Below are 15,250 nucleotides of genomic sequence, written 5' to 3'. Positions count from 1 at the left end.
TTTCAGCAGCTGTGCAGTAAGTTAATTAGGTCTTGTTTTGTGAAATGCTGATTGATTGCTCTGTCTCTCTAACCCACAGACTTCCTCCTTTAACAATCTCTCCTTATAGCACTTCCAGTAAGGGATATGAGAGAGAAGGGGGGAGTGGGGGTTGGAGAGAGGAAGGGAGGGAGGGAGACAGAGGGAGGAGAAAGAAAGGAGGTGAGAGAGACCATGAGAGAGAGAGAGAGAGAGAGAGAGAGAGAGAGAGAGAGAGAGAGAGAGAGGGGGTGAAAGTGAAAGAGAATGAAAGAGAGAGAGAGAGAGAGAGATATGCATTGTTTTTGTGACCGATGCTTCTTCATTGGTCTGGGGTCTAATGAAACCCATGTAACCCTTTGTGGAGCCTATTACCCATAAAACTGATCTCAGAATTATATTGGCTTTTTATGACAGTCATTATGCTCACTACCCAGATCAAACATCGCCGACACGTGTGGGTGTGTGTGTGCGTGCTAGCATTTGTGAATATGCGTGTCAGTGTGTGTGTGTGTGTGTGTGCGCGCGTGTGTGTGTGTCAGTGTGTGTGTGCGCGCGCGTGTCAGTGTGTGTGTGTGCGCGCGTGTGTGTGTGTCATTGTGTGTGTGTGTGTGTGTATGTGTGTGTGTGCGCCCGGGTTTGTATGAGAGAGCAGTCTTCTTTCTCTTCCATGTCAGTTTTCATCATCATTTAGCCAGATTATTGTGGAGGGGAATGGGCTCCACTTAAAGACAACTGTAGCTGTACTGCGGTAATGACAGTGGTAACAGTGGTGATCTGTTCTCAGTGATACAGCCTGCCGTATATTAGGAGTGGAACTGTGGAGGAGGACGTATGAGAGAGTAAGGCTGGGGGTGTTATTCACAGAGCAGGACTGCTGTGGTGTGAACACAATGTGCGTATGTGTGTTCAATTAAATTCAAGCCAATTCAATAAACTTTATTGTTCCCCAAAGGTATATTGTTGCTGGGCTGATGGTGACAACACAGACAGAACATACCACAGCGAACAACTCTCTCTCTCTCTCCATTTCTCCCCCACCCCTCTCTCTCTCTATCTCCCTCTCCCTCTCTCCATTAGAAACACGACGGTCAGTTCACAGTGATCCAGCTGGTGGGCATGCTGCGTGGCATCGCGTCGGGCATGAAGTACCTGTCTGACATGAGCTACGTTCACCGAGACCTGGCTGCCCGCAACATCCTGGTCAACAGCAACCTGGTGTGTAAGGTGTCTGACTTCGGCCTGTCACGAGTACTGGAGGACGACCCTGAGGCAGCTTACACCACACAGGTAAGACAGACACACACAATGGAAACAATAGAACACTATGAAAAATCTGGGAAACCATGCCTGCTATTCATAGCTGACTTTGAAAAGGCTTTTGATAAAGTACGACTGGAGTTTATATATAAATGCCTGGAGCATTTCAATTTAGGAGAATCTCTTATAAAATGGGTTAAAATCATGTATAGTAACCCTAGGTGTAAAATAGTCAATAATGGCTATTTCTCAGAAAGTTTTAAACTGTCAAGAGGAGTAAAACAAGGTTGTCCACTATCGGCATATCTATTTATTGTGGCCATCGAGATGTTAGCTATTAAAATCAGATCCAATAATAATATCAAGGGATTAGAAATCCAGGGCTTAAAAACAAAGGTATCATTGTACGCTGATGATTCATGTTCTCTTAAATCCACAACTTGAATCCCTCCACAGCCTCATAGAGGATCTAGATACATTTTCGAACCTCTCTGGATTACAACCAAATTATGATAAATGTACTATATTACGTATTGATCACAAAAAAATAAAAATGTTACATTACCGTGTAGTTTACCAATAAAATGGTCTGATGGTGATGTGGATATACTCGGAATACATATCCCAAAAGAAATAAATGATCTCACTCCAATACATTTCAATAGAAAGTTAGCAAAAATAGATAAAATCTTGCTACCATGGAAAGGTAAATACCTGTCTATTTGTGGAAAAATCACCCTGATTAACTCTTTAGTATTATCCCAGTTTACCTATTTGCTTATGGTCTTGCCTACGCCTAGCGAACAGTTTTTTAAATTATATGAGAAAAAGATATTCCATTTTATTTGGAACGGCAAGCCAGACAAAATTAAACAGGCCTATTTATATAATGAATATGAATTCGGAGGACAGAAATGATTAAATATTAAAGCATTAGACCTATCACTAAAAGCTTCAGTCATACAAAAGTTATACTTAAATCCGAACTGTTTCTCTAGCAAACTAGTAAGATTGTCTCACCCAATGTTCAAGAAGGGACTTTTTCCCTTTATTCAGATTACAACCCCTCACTTTCAGGTATTTGAAAAGGAAATCATCTCCCAAATATCACTATTTCTAAAACAAGAAAGCCATAGAAAGTTGGTTGCAATTTCAATTTAATCATCCAGAAATGACAGAACAAATATTGCAACAAATATTGTTGTTAAACTCAAATATACTAATTGATAAAAAACCGTTCTTTTTTGAGAACAAAAAAGTTCGTAAATGATATTATCGGTAGGAGTGGTGGAGTTATGTCGCACATGCAGCTAACAAAAACATATGGAAATGTCTGCTCTACCCAAAATTACAACCAAATAATTGCAGCATTACCGCAAAAATGGAAGAGGAAAGTAGAAGGAGGAAAAAGTAAGGAAATTGTCTGCCGGCCCTGCATTAAAGAACATAATTGGTTAAAGAAAATAGTGGTGAATAAAAAAGTTTACCAGTTTCATTTAAGGACCAAAAGATTGAAAGCCGTCCCATATAGATTGCAAAATAGTTGGGAAGAGATTTGACGTACCGATTCCATGGCATAGTTGTCATGCGTCAGTGTGTAGCGGTAGGACGGAGTCAGGCGCAGGACACAGAACTTAGTAAACAACGTACTTTACTTAACAACAGTAACAGAGCATATCTTCCACGCAGGGAAGAAAAATACCAGCTCACAAGAAAGACAGCAAAACAACGAACAATCACGCACAACACCATGAGGAAACCAGAGGGTAAAATAGGGAAACAAATTAACGTGATGGGAATCAGGTGTGTGCAATTAAGACAAAACAAGTGGAACACAGAAACATAGATCGGTGGCAGCTAGTACTCCAGTGACGACGAACGCCGAAGCCTGCCCGAGCAAGGAGCAAGGAGCCCCAGCCGTGCGCCAACACCGGCCTCTGGGACGGCCAGGAGGACATGGAGCAGGGCGAGTCGGATGACGACGGTGGAAATCCCACAACAGGGAGGGATCGAGGATGTCCCTCCTAGGAACCCAGCACCATTCCTCCGGACCGTACCCCTCCCACTCCATGAGATACTGCAGGCACCCCACCCAATGCCTCGAATCCAGGATGGCACGGACCGAGTACGCCGGTGCCCCCTCGATGTCCAGTGGGGGCGGAGGAACCTCCCACACCTCAGACTCCTGGAGCGGACCAGCTACCACCGGCCTGAGGAGAGACACATGGAACGAGGGGTTAATCCGGTAATCAGGAGGGAGCTGTAACCTATAACATACCTCGTTCAATCTCCTCAGGACTTTAAATGGCCCCACAAACCGCCGACCCAGCTTCCGGTAGGCCAGGCGAAGGGGCAGGTTTCGGGTCGAGAGCCAGACCCGGTCCCCCGGTGCATACTCCGGGGCCTCACTGCTGTGGCGGTCGCCTTCTGTCGCCTGATAGCCCGTTGCAGGTGTACATGGGCAGCGTTCCAGGTCTCCTCAGAGCGGCGAAACCATTCATCCACCGCAGGTGCCTCGATCTGGCTCTGATGCCATGGTGCCAGAACCGGCTGATAACCTAGTACACACTGAAATGGAGACAGGTTAGTGGAGGAGTGGCGGAGGGAGTTTTGGGCCATCTCTGCCCAGGGGATGTACACCGACCAATCCCCCGGCCGGTCCTGGCAATATGACCTCAGAAACCTACCCACATCCTGGTTTACTCTCTCCACCTGCCCATTACTCTCGGGGTGAAACCTGATCGAGACCCCCAGATGGTCCATGTACGCCCTCCAGACCCTTAATGTGAACTGGGGACCCCGATCAGACACTATATCCTCAGGTACCCCGTAGTGCCAGAAGACGTGTATAAACAGGGCCTCAGCAGTCTGTAGGGCCGTAGGGAGACCGGGCAAAGGAATGAGACGGCAGGACTTAGAAAACCGATCCACAGCGACTAAGATCGTGGTATGCCCCTGTAACGGGGGGAGGTCCGTAACAAAATCCACCGATAGGTGTGACCACGGCCGTTGTGGAACGGGTAAAGGTTGTAATTTCCCTCTGGACAGGTGTCTAGGTGCCTTGTACTGGGCGCACACCGAGCAGGGGGTAAAATAAACCCTCACATCCTTAGCTAGGCCACCATTACGTCCCACTAAGAGCACTGTCCGACCGATGCCAGGATGACCAGAAGAGGGTGACGTATGAGCCCAATAGATCAATCGATCGCGGACATCAGACGGAACGTACACACGACCCACTGGACACTGGGGGGGAGTGGGCTCCGTAAGTAACGCCCGCTCGATGTCCGCGTCAACCTCCCATACCACCAGTGCCACCAGACAAGAAGCCGGAAGTATGGGAGTGGGCTCCCTGGACCGCTCCTCTGTGTCATACAGTCGGGACAGAGCGTCTGCCTTAGCATTCTGGGAACCTGGTCTGTACGAGAGGGTGAAAACAAAACATGTGAAAAACATGGCCCACCTTGCCTGGCGAGGGTTCAGTCTCCTCGCCGCCCGGATGTACTCCAGATTACGGTGGTCAGTCCAAATGAGAAAAGGGTGTTTTGCCCCCTCAAGCCAATGTCTCCATGCCTTCAGAGCCTTAACAACAGCTAACAGCTCCCGGTCCCCCACATATTAGTTTCGCTCCGCCGGGCTGAGCGTCTTCGAAAAAAAAAAGCACAGGAGCGGAGCTTTGGTGGCGTACCCGAGCGCTGAGACAGTACAGCTCCTATCCCAGCCTCGGACGCGTCCACCTCGACTATGAATGCCAAGGAAGGATCCGGATGAGCCAGCACGGGAGCCAAGGTGAACAGAGCCTTCAGGTGACCAAAAGCCCTGTCCGCCTCAGCTGACCTTTGCAGGCGCCCCGATCCCCCCTTCAGCAAGGAGGTAATGGGAGCCACTACCTGACCAAAGCCCCGGATAAACCTCCAGTAGTAGTTGGCAAACCCTAAGAATTGCTGCACTTCCTTTACCGTGGTTGGAGTCGGCCAATTACACACGGCTGAAATGCGGTCATTTTCCATCTCCACCCCTGACGCGGACAGGCGGTATCCTAAGAAGGAAACGGACTGTTGAAAGAACAGACATTTCTCAGCCTTGACGTATAGGTCATGTTCCAACAGTCAACCAAGCACCCTGCGCACCAGGGACACATGCTCGGCCCGTGTAGCGGAGTAGATGAGAATATCATCTATATACACCACTACACCCTGTCCGTGCAGATCCCTGAAAATCTCATCGACAAAGGATTGGAAGACTGAGGGAGCATTCATCAACCCGTACGGCATGACGAGGTTCTCATAGTGCCCAGAGGTGGTACTAAATGCCGTCTTCCACTCATCCCCCTCCCAGATACGCACCAGGTTGTACACGCTCCTGAGATCCAATTTGGTGAAGAAGCGCGCCCCGTGCAATGACTCCGTCATACTCGCAATGAGCGGTAGTGGATAACTGTACTTAACAGTTATCTGATTGAGACCTCGATAGTCAATGCACGGGCGCAACTCTCCATCCTTCTTCTTCACAAAAAAGAAACTTGAGGAAGCAGGGGAAGTGGAAGGCCGAATGTATCTCTGTCCCAGAGATTCGGAGACATATGATTCCATAGCCGCTGTTTCTTCCTGTGACAGAGGATACACGTGACTCCGAGGAAGTGCAGCGCCCTCCCAGAGATTTATCGCACAATCTCCCTTTCGATGGGGTGGTAATTGAGTCGCCTTCCTTTTACAGAAGGCGAGAGCCAAATCGGCATATTCGGGGGGAATGTGCATAGTGGAGACCTGGTTTGGACTCTCCACTGTCGTTGCACCTACAGAAACACCTACACACCTCCCAGAGCACTGACTTGACCATCCCTTGAGAGCCCTCTGTTGCCACGAAATATTGGGGTCATGAGAGGCTAACCAGGGAAGCCCCAACACCACGGGAAACGCAGGAGAATCGATCAGGAAGAGACTGATTCTCTCCTCATGACCCTCCTGCGTTTTCATCCAGAGTGGAGCTGTGACCTCCCTAATCAGGCCTGACCCTAAAGGGCGACTATCTAAGGCATGTATAGGGAAGGGCACATCAACAGGACAAATAGGAATCCCTAATCTATGTGCAAATAGACGGTCTATAAAATTCCCAGCTGCGCCTGAATCTATGAGCGCCTTATGCTGGGAATGCGGGGAAAACTCAGGAAATTCAACGTGAACACACATGGGAGCAACAGGGAGCTCTGGGTGAGTCAGGTGCCTACTCACCTGGGATGGTCCTCCAGTGCCCTGTCTGCTGCCTCGATTCCCTGAGGACCCTCTCCAGCACCGACCAGCAGTGTGTCCTCTGCGGCCACAGTTGGTGCAGGAAACAGCCCCCCTTCCGGTAACCCTTAAATCAGCACCTCCGAGCTCCATCGGTGTAGGGTCGGAAGTGCTGGGAGATGGACTGGACGGACCCTGATCTGGACGTCCGCGGGTGGCCAACAGGTTATCCAGCCGTATAGATAAGTCCACCAGCTGGTCCAGGTTGAGGGTGGTGTCCCTGCAGGCCAGCTCTCGACGAACGTCCTCCCGTAGGCTGCATCTGTAATGGTCGATCAGGGCCCTCTCATTCCATCCCGCGCTGGCTTCCAAGGTCCTGAAGTCCTTGGCACTTCCAGAATATATAAAAGGACTGGATAGGTATAATCCATTCAGATCTACAAAAAAGCATAGTGGGCTAGGGGTTAGAGGTTGGAATTGGACATATGTATCTTCCTAGCTACCCAGCACTCCCCACTCCAGGTGCTAAAAGACCCGATGGTTTCAAGGTGGCTCCTAACAAGCCTTAATTATTCTAACAAGTTATTAGGCTTAACGAGACATAACGAGTGGTGGGATTAATGTGGATCTGGCTCAGGGTTAGTGGAGAGGAATAAAGCAGCTTGTTGGAGCTGTCAGACTTCTGCCCTCTAGGAACTCTAAGACCTGAAGAAGAGGAGAGAGGAGGAACCGGTCCAAATATGAAAATGTGAATTAAAAAGTAATGTGAAGAGAGTGGAGGAACCGGTCCAAATGTGAAAATGTGAATTAAAAAGTAACAAGGAGAGAGAGGAATTAAAAGGTTATGGAATTAAAATTGTTTTTAAAAGCCAGCAGCAAATATGAAGATATTTCTTCATCACTGGGCTGTAATGGGGAAAAATAAAAAGATAGAAAGCTAGCTAGTAGCCATGAGAAGATTTTGAGAATATTTTGAGAAGCAAGTAGCCACTGAGAATATTTTACATGCTATAAATAATGCATTATATTATAACATACAACATAGACATAGGCTTATAACTCATCATACGTGTAACCCCATTCACAGCATTTTACACAGGCTGTAAATGCCGTACTAAGCAGCGCTGCACTGCATGGTGCCTCATATGATATGCTCACACAAAGAGACTTCTCTATCGGTATTCACAGGGAAGTGTTAGAGATGTTTCTTTAATAGGACATTAGCATAGATAGCCCTGGGAGAGGAAGTGTGTCAGCCACTCACTGGTAGAGCCATCTACACACACACACACACACACACACACACACACACACACACACAGTCAGCGGTGTCAGGAGACACACACACAGACCTACAGGCGATAGAGGGGGGAGGTATAATAGGAGAGAGAGAAGGAGGGAGGGAGAGGGAAGATAGAGAGAAAAATACATGTAGAGTAAGAGTGAAGCGAGATTAAAAAGAGATGGAGCGAGAAAGAGAGAGCGTGAGATAGAGAGAGAGAGAGAGAGAGAGAGAGAGAGAGAGAGAGAGAGAGAGAGAGAGAGAGGGAGAGTGGGAGAGAGGGAGAGAGTTAGAGATAAATAGAGAGAGATATATGAGGGAAGGAGTTAGAGAGACCCACAAAGAATTTGAAAACCAATCAAACACTGATAAACTCCCATATGTGTTAGGCAAAATACCGAAGTCGTGCAATCACAGCAGCAAGACGTACAGTGCATTCGGAAAGTATTCAGACTCTTTACTTTTACACATTTTGTTATGTTACAGCCTTATTCTAAAATTGATTAAATTAACAATTTTCCTCATCAATCTACACACAATAACCCATAATGACAAAGCAAAAACAGAAATACCTTATTTACATAAGTACTCAGACCCTTTGCTATGAGACTCAAAATTGAGCTCAGGTGCATCCTGTTTCCATTGATCATCCTTGAGATGTTTCTACAACTTGATTGGAGTCCACCAGTGGTAAATTCAATTGATTGAACATGATTTGGAAAGGCACACACCTGTCTATATAAGGTCCTACAGTTGACAGTGCATGTCAGAGCAAAAACCAAGCCATGAGATCTAAGGAATTGTCCGTAGAACTCCGAGACTGGATTGTGTCGAGGCTCAGATCTGGGGAAGGGTACCAAAAAATGTCTGCAGCACTGAAGGTCCCCAAGAACACAGTGGCCTCTATCATTCTTAAATGGAAGAAGTTTGGAACCACCAAGACTCTTCCTAAAGACTCTCAGACCATTAGAAACAAGATTCTCTGGTCTGATGAAACCAAGATTGAACTCTGGCCTGAATGCCAAGTGTCACGTCTGGAGGAAACCTGGCACCATCCCTACGGTGAAGCATGGTGGCGGCAGCATCATGCTGTGGGGATGTTTTTCAGCGGCAGAGATGAACGGTGCAAAGTACAGAGAGATCCTTGATGAAAATCTACTCCATAGCGCTCAGGACCTCATACTGGGGCGAAGGTTCACCTTCCAACAGGACAATGACCCTAAGCACACAGCCAAGACATCGCAGGAGTAGCTTTCGGGACATGTCTATGAATGTCCTTGAGTGGCCCAGCCAGAGCCTGGATTTGAACCCGATCTAACATCTCTGGAGAGACCTGAAAATAGCTGTGCAGCATCTGCAGAAAATAATGGGAGAAACTCCCCAAATACAGGTGTGCCAAACTTGAAGCGTCATACCCAAGAAGATTGCTATAATTGCTGCCAAAGGTTCTTCAACAAAGTACTGAGTAAAGGGTCTGAATACTTATGTAAATGTGATATTTCAATTTTTATTTTTAATAAATTAGCAAACATTTCTAAAACCCTGTTTTTGCTTTATCATTATAGGGTATTGTGTGTAGATTGATGAGGGGGGAAAAAAACAATTTAATACATTTTAGAATAAGGCTGTAATATAACAAAATGTGGAAAAAGCCAGTGGGTCTGAATACTTTCCGAAGGCACTGTATATGCATTTAGCAAAACATTTTAATACACAGCTAAAATCTATTAATAATACATCTGAGAACAGTAATATTTTACACACACATGAAGGTACCCATAAGCAATCATTTCTGGTAAAAAAACACAAATGTGAAAAATTGTCATATATAGCGTTTTGGAAATAAACTCTTCCTATACACTTCTTTAATGATTTATTAACCCTTTCTAAATGTGTCATTAACCCTTTATAATCCTCTTATTAACCCTTCCAGGGAGGGAAGATCCCCATCCGATGGACGTCTCCAGAGGCTATTGCCTACAGGAAGTTCACGTCAGCCAGTGACGTGTGGAGCTACGGCATCGTCATGTGGGAGGTGGTCTCATATGGAGAGAGACCCTACTGGGAGATGTCCAACCAGGATGTGAGTAGTTTCATTATGATAAAGCACAGTGTCGGTGTATAGCTGATACGGTAATGATTCATCAATGATTTTCTATTGATGGCTGTTCTTGTCAATCATGGGTTGGTTTGGCGCAAAAGCTAGGTGGACTCAGTTGGCTTTCTCTCCCAAACTCGGTGGGTGATTACTGTGATTGACTAAGGTCCATCTAATCCTCCCTTATTTTTCTTTCTCTTTCTTCCTCTCTAGGTGATCAAAGCGATAGATGAGGGTTACCGTCTTCCGGCCCCTATGGACTGTCCTGTGGTCCTCCACCAGCTGATGTTGGACTGCTGGGAGAAGGGCCGCAGCGAAAGGCCCAAGTTTGGGCAGATCGTCACCACCCTGGACAAGCTGATCAGAGACCCAGCCAGCCTCCGAGAGCTGGCCAACAGCTCATTATGGTGAGTTACAATGGGTCAAAACCACAGGCACAATCAGCACCACTATAGATCCAAACCCAGTCTTCAAGCACACACTGTCATATCCAGAATAAACTATTAGAACTAGTACTGTATCTGGAGTGTTTTGTCTTATTTAACTATGCTGAAAAGAATGTGCATATTCTCTCCTGTTTGCCCAGCAGGGAAGACCCGACCACTCCAGAGTTCAGTGTGAGTACGATGGAGGAGTGGCTGGATGCCATCAAGATGGGACAGTATAAGGAGAACTTCTCCAGCGCTGGATACGTCACCCTGGACTCTGTCCTCTACATCAGCATCAGGTGAGAGACATGGGCAGAGCTTGCCTGGGCTGGTGCTGGGCTGGGGCTGAGGCTGAGGCTGAGGGCTGGGGAAAGGGGAGTAGGAGGAAGCAGAGCTGGAGAAAAGGGTCTGTTATCAATTTTGTCATTTTTCTAACTCCCTTCTTCCTCTGTCCTCTCCTGTAGTGAGCTCGTTAAGATGGATGTGACCTTGGCGGGTCACCAGAAGAAGATCCTCTCCAGTGTCCAGATCCTTCAGTCCCAGGGGACCCACATCCAAGTATAACAGTTTTCCTATAGAGACACACTGGGAGGGAAAGCCAAAATGGATGCTCTTCTCTGAGTTTACCCATTGAGACACGCTGAGATTGAGCCAACATGGACATTCTGGGTTCGGTTTCCCCATACAAAGACAATGAGATGGAGCCGTAATGGACGCTTAGTTCCTTTACTTCCTCTTTGTAGTTTTACCATTCCACCCGTCCTGGTTGTTTTGATAGCGTAGACACTTCCAGCTTCAGTCCACGCCCTCAGAGGCCTAGCAACCCAGCAACCTAAGATACCAGGCTACAACCAAGACATCTCAGTCCATATCAACAACAACAATAACAAAACTAAAAAATAAAATTTGATTATAATTCTCATCATTGTCTGTGAAGTTTAGTGTACAGTTGTTTTTATGGTTGTTTCTTTTTTCGTTTTATGATTAGCTTTGTTTATTTTCCACACAGTTTACGTTACCAGTATTGTATATGTATAGATAAGCGTTTACAAGAGCTGTGTGTCAGTCCGCCATTCTAGAACTCAACGTAAAGTTGTTATCAGTCGCCAGGCAACGCAGGTGTGCTGTTCCTTCCTGGTGCATGTAGTTGTTAGGCTCCTCCCCTTTCTATAAGCCCCTCCCCCCAAAACGCTATTGGACCAATCATGATGTGTGGGGGAGATAGGAAAAATAGAAAGATGTGAAAATATGAGATGGAGATGTCTATTCATTGTCTTAGAAGGCTTCCGTTGCATTTGGCAAGGGATAGATACATGTAGGGCTTCCATAGCCATGACTTCCAGACGCACACAGTTCACTTGAATGAGATGCCCTGCCAGCTTTCATTTAGTACAGCCTACAGCGGCAACCTATAAGATGTAGTTAGTCAGAAACCTGCAGAACAATACAGTGTTAGTACATTATCTTCCAAGAGTTTACCTCCTCAGTTGGAGAAGCTTGCTGTAATGGTTTGTGACAGAAGAAGAGCAAAGTAGATAATCATTTATCTGTGAAGTTGACACTGTTTGGAATGTATATCTGTTTCTCAGACGTTGTGCCATGTATAGTTAGTATTGCTCTGAAATGTTGGGCAAAGTCAGACAAGCAGTATTGGTTGTGAGGTAGACTTGACTTGAGTAGAGTGGTGGTTTTTGCCTCATTTCACCCCTGATGAATATGGGTTTAGTCACAGTTTGTGCTAACCACCTCTGTTCAGTGACTAATATGGGTTTAGTCACAGTTTGTGCTAACCACCTCTGTTCAGTGATTAATATGGGTTCAGTCACAGTTTGTGCTAACCACCTCTGTTCAGTGATTAATATGGGTTTAGTCACAGTTTGTGCTAACCACCTCTGTTCAGTGATTAATATGGGTTTAGTCACAGTTTGTGCTAACCACCTCTGTTCAGTGATTAATATGGGTTCAGTCACAGTTTGTGCTAACCACCTACAGTGGGGAGAACAAGTATTTGATACACTGCCGATATTGCATGTTTTCCTAAATACAAAGCATGTAGATGTCTGTAATTTGTATCATAGGTACACTTCAACTGTGAGAGATGGAATCTAAAACAAAAATCCAGAAAATCACATTGTATGATTTTTAAGTAATTGATTTTCATTTTATTGCATGACATAAGTATTTGATACATCAGAAAAGCAGAACTTAATATTTGGTACAGAAACCTTTGTTTGCAATTACAGAGATCATACGTTTCCTGTAGGTCTTGACCAGGTTTGCACACACTGCAGCAGGGATTTTGTCCCACTCCTCCATACAGACCTTCTCCAGATCCTTCAGGTTTCGGGGCTGTCGCTGGGCAATACAGACTTTCAGCTCCCTCCAAAGATTTTCTATTGGGTTCAGGTCTGGAGACTGGCTAGGCCACTCCAGGACCTTGAGATGCTTCTTACGGAGCCACTCCTTAGTTGCCCTGGCTGTGTGTTTCGGGTCGTTGTCATGCTGGAAGACCCAGCCACGACCCATCTTCAATGCTCTTACTGAGGGAAGGAGGTTGTTGGCCAAGATCTCGCGATACATGGCCCCATCCATCCTCCCCTCAATATGGTGCAGTCGTCCTGTCCCCTTTGCAGAAAAGCATCCCCAAAGAATGATGTTTCCACCTCCATGCTTCACGGTTGGGATGGTGTTCTTGGGGTTGTACTCATCCTTCTTCTTCCTCCAAACACGGCGAGTGGAGTTTAGACCAAAAAGCTATATTTGTGTCTCATCAGACCACATGACCTTCTCCTATTCCTCCTCTGGATCATCCAGATGGTCATTGGCAAACTTCAGACGGGCCTGGAAATGCGCTGGCTTGAGCAGGGGGACCTTGTGTGCGCTGCAGGATTTTAATCCATGACGGCGTAGTGTGTTACTAATGGTTTTCTTTGAGACTGTGGTCCCAGCTCTTTTCAGGTCATTGACCAGGTCCTGCCGTGTAGTTCTGGGCTGATCCCTCACCTTCCTCATGATCATTGATGCCCCACGAGGTGAGATCTTGCATGGAGCCCCAGACCGAGGGTGATTGACCGTCATCTTGAACTTCTTCCATTTTCTAATAATTGCGCCAACAGTTGTTGCCTTCTCACCAAGCTGCTTGCCTATTGTCCTGTAGCCCATCCCAGCCTTGTGCAGGTCTACAATTGTATCCCTGATGTCTTTACACAGCTCTCTGGTTTTGGCCATTGTGGAGAGGTTGGAGTCTGTTTGATTGAGTGTGTGGACAGGTGTCTTTTATACAGGTAATGAGTTCAAACAGGTGCAGTTAATACAGGTAATGAGTGGCGAACAGGAGGGCTTCTTAAAGAAAAACTAACAGGTCTGTGAGAGCCGGAATTCTTACTGGTTGGTAGGTGATCAAATACTTACAGTGGGGAAAAAAAGTATTTAGTCAGCCACCAATTGTGCAAGTTCTCCCACTTAAAAAGATGAGAGAGGCCTGTAATTTTCATCATAGGTACACGTCAACTATGACAGACAAAATGAGGGAAAAAAATCCAGAAAATCACATTGTAGGATTTTTAATGAATTTATTTGCAAATTATGGTGGAAAATAAGTATTTGGTCAATAACAAAAGTTTCTCAATACTTTGTTATATACCCTTTGTTGGCAATGACACAGGTCAAACGTTTTCTGTAAGTCTTCACAAGGTTTTCACACACTGTTGCTGGTATTTTGGCCCATTCCTCCATGCAGATCTCCTCTAGAGCAGTGATGTTTTGGGGCTGTCGCTGGGCAACACGGACTTTCAACTCCCTCCAAAGATTTTCTATGGGGTTGAGATCTGGAGACTCCAGGACCTTGAAATGCTTCTTACGAAGCCACTCCTTCGTTGCCCGGGCGGTGTGTTTGGGATCATTGTCATGCTGAAAGACCCAGCCACGTTTCATCTTCAATGCTCTTGCTGATGGAAGGAGGTTTTCACTCAAAATCTCACGATACATGGCCCCATTCATTCTTTCCTTTACACGGATCAGTCGTCCTGGTCCCTTTGCAGAAAAACAGCCCCAAAGTATGATGTTTTCACTCCCATGCTTCACAGTAGGTATGGTGTTCTTTGGATGCAACTCAGCATTCTTTGTCCTCCAAACACAACGAGTTGAGTTTTTACCAAAAAGTTATATTTTGGTTTCATCTGACCATATGACATTCTCCCAATCCTCTTCTGGATGCACTCTAGCAAACTTCAGACGGGCCTGGACATGTACTGGCTTAAGCAGGGGGACACGTCTAGCACTGCAGGATTTGAGTCCCTGGCGGCGTAGTGTGTTACTGATGGTGGGCTTTGTACTTTGGTCCCAGCTCTCTGCAGGTCATTCACTAGGTCCCCCCCGTGTGGTTCTGGGATTTTTGCTCACCGTTCTTGTGATCATTTTGACCCCACGGGGTGAGATCTTGCGTGGAGCCCCAGATCGAGGGAGATTATCAGTGGTCTTGTATGTCTTCCATTTCCTAATAATTGCTCCCACAGTTGATTTCTTCAAACCAAGCTGCTTACCTATTGCAGATTCAGTCTTCCCAGCCTGGTGCAGGTCTACACTTTTGTTTCTGGTGTCCTTTGACAGCTCTTTGGTATTGGCCATAGTGGAGTTTGGAGTGTGACTGTTTGAGGTTGTGGACAGGTGTCTTTTATACTGATAACAAGTTCAAACAGGTGCCATTAATACAGGTAACGAGTGGAGGACAGAGGAGCCTCTTAAAGAAGAAGTTACAGGTCTGTGAGAGCCAGAAATCTTGCTTGTTTGTAGGTGACCAAATACTTATTTTCCACCATAATTTGCAAATAAATTCATTAAAAATCCTACAATGTGATTTTCTGGATTTTCTTTTCTCAATTTGTCTGTCATAGTTGACGTGTACCTATGATGAAAATTACAGGCCTCTCTCATCTTT

General features: G+C 46.0%; 1 protein-coding gene across 2 annotated transcripts in view; it reads left to right on the top strand.

Moving 5' to 3' along the window:
• The window catches only part of LOC121535539 (ephrin type-A receptor 3-like), a 163,319-nt gene extending 150,947 nt beyond the window's left edge, over positions 1–12,372 (top strand). The window contains exons 15-19 of one of the 2 annotated variants that reach the window (XM_041842712.2): positions 1,099–1,308; positions 9,722–9,871; positions 10,100–10,293; positions 10,476–10,613; positions 10,779–12,372. In XM_041842712.2, the coding sequence (XP_041698646.2) occupies positions 1,099–1,308; positions 9,722–9,871; positions 10,100–10,293; positions 10,476–10,613; positions 10,779–10,878 (792 nt within the window). In that variant the 3' untranslated portion in view covers positions 10,879–12,372. Of the gene's footprint in view, positions 1–1,098; positions 1,309–9,721; positions 9,872–10,099; positions 10,294–10,472; positions 10,614–10,778 lie in introns of both variants that reach the window. The other variant, XM_041842711.2, reaches the window with a different exon arrangement.
• The last annotated feature ends 2,878 nt before the right edge of the window (positions 12,373–15,250 follow it).

This window comes from Coregonus clupeaformis, chromosome 21 (assembly GCF_020615455.1).
Source record: "Coregonus clupeaformis isolate EN_2021a chromosome 21, ASM2061545v1, whole genome shotgun sequence".
Classification (NCBI taxonomy): domain Eukaryota; kingdom Metazoa; phylum Chordata; class Actinopteri; order Salmoniformes; family Salmonidae; genus Coregonus; species Coregonus clupeaformis.
This window is presented reverse-complemented; position numbering and strand designations above follow the sequence as displayed.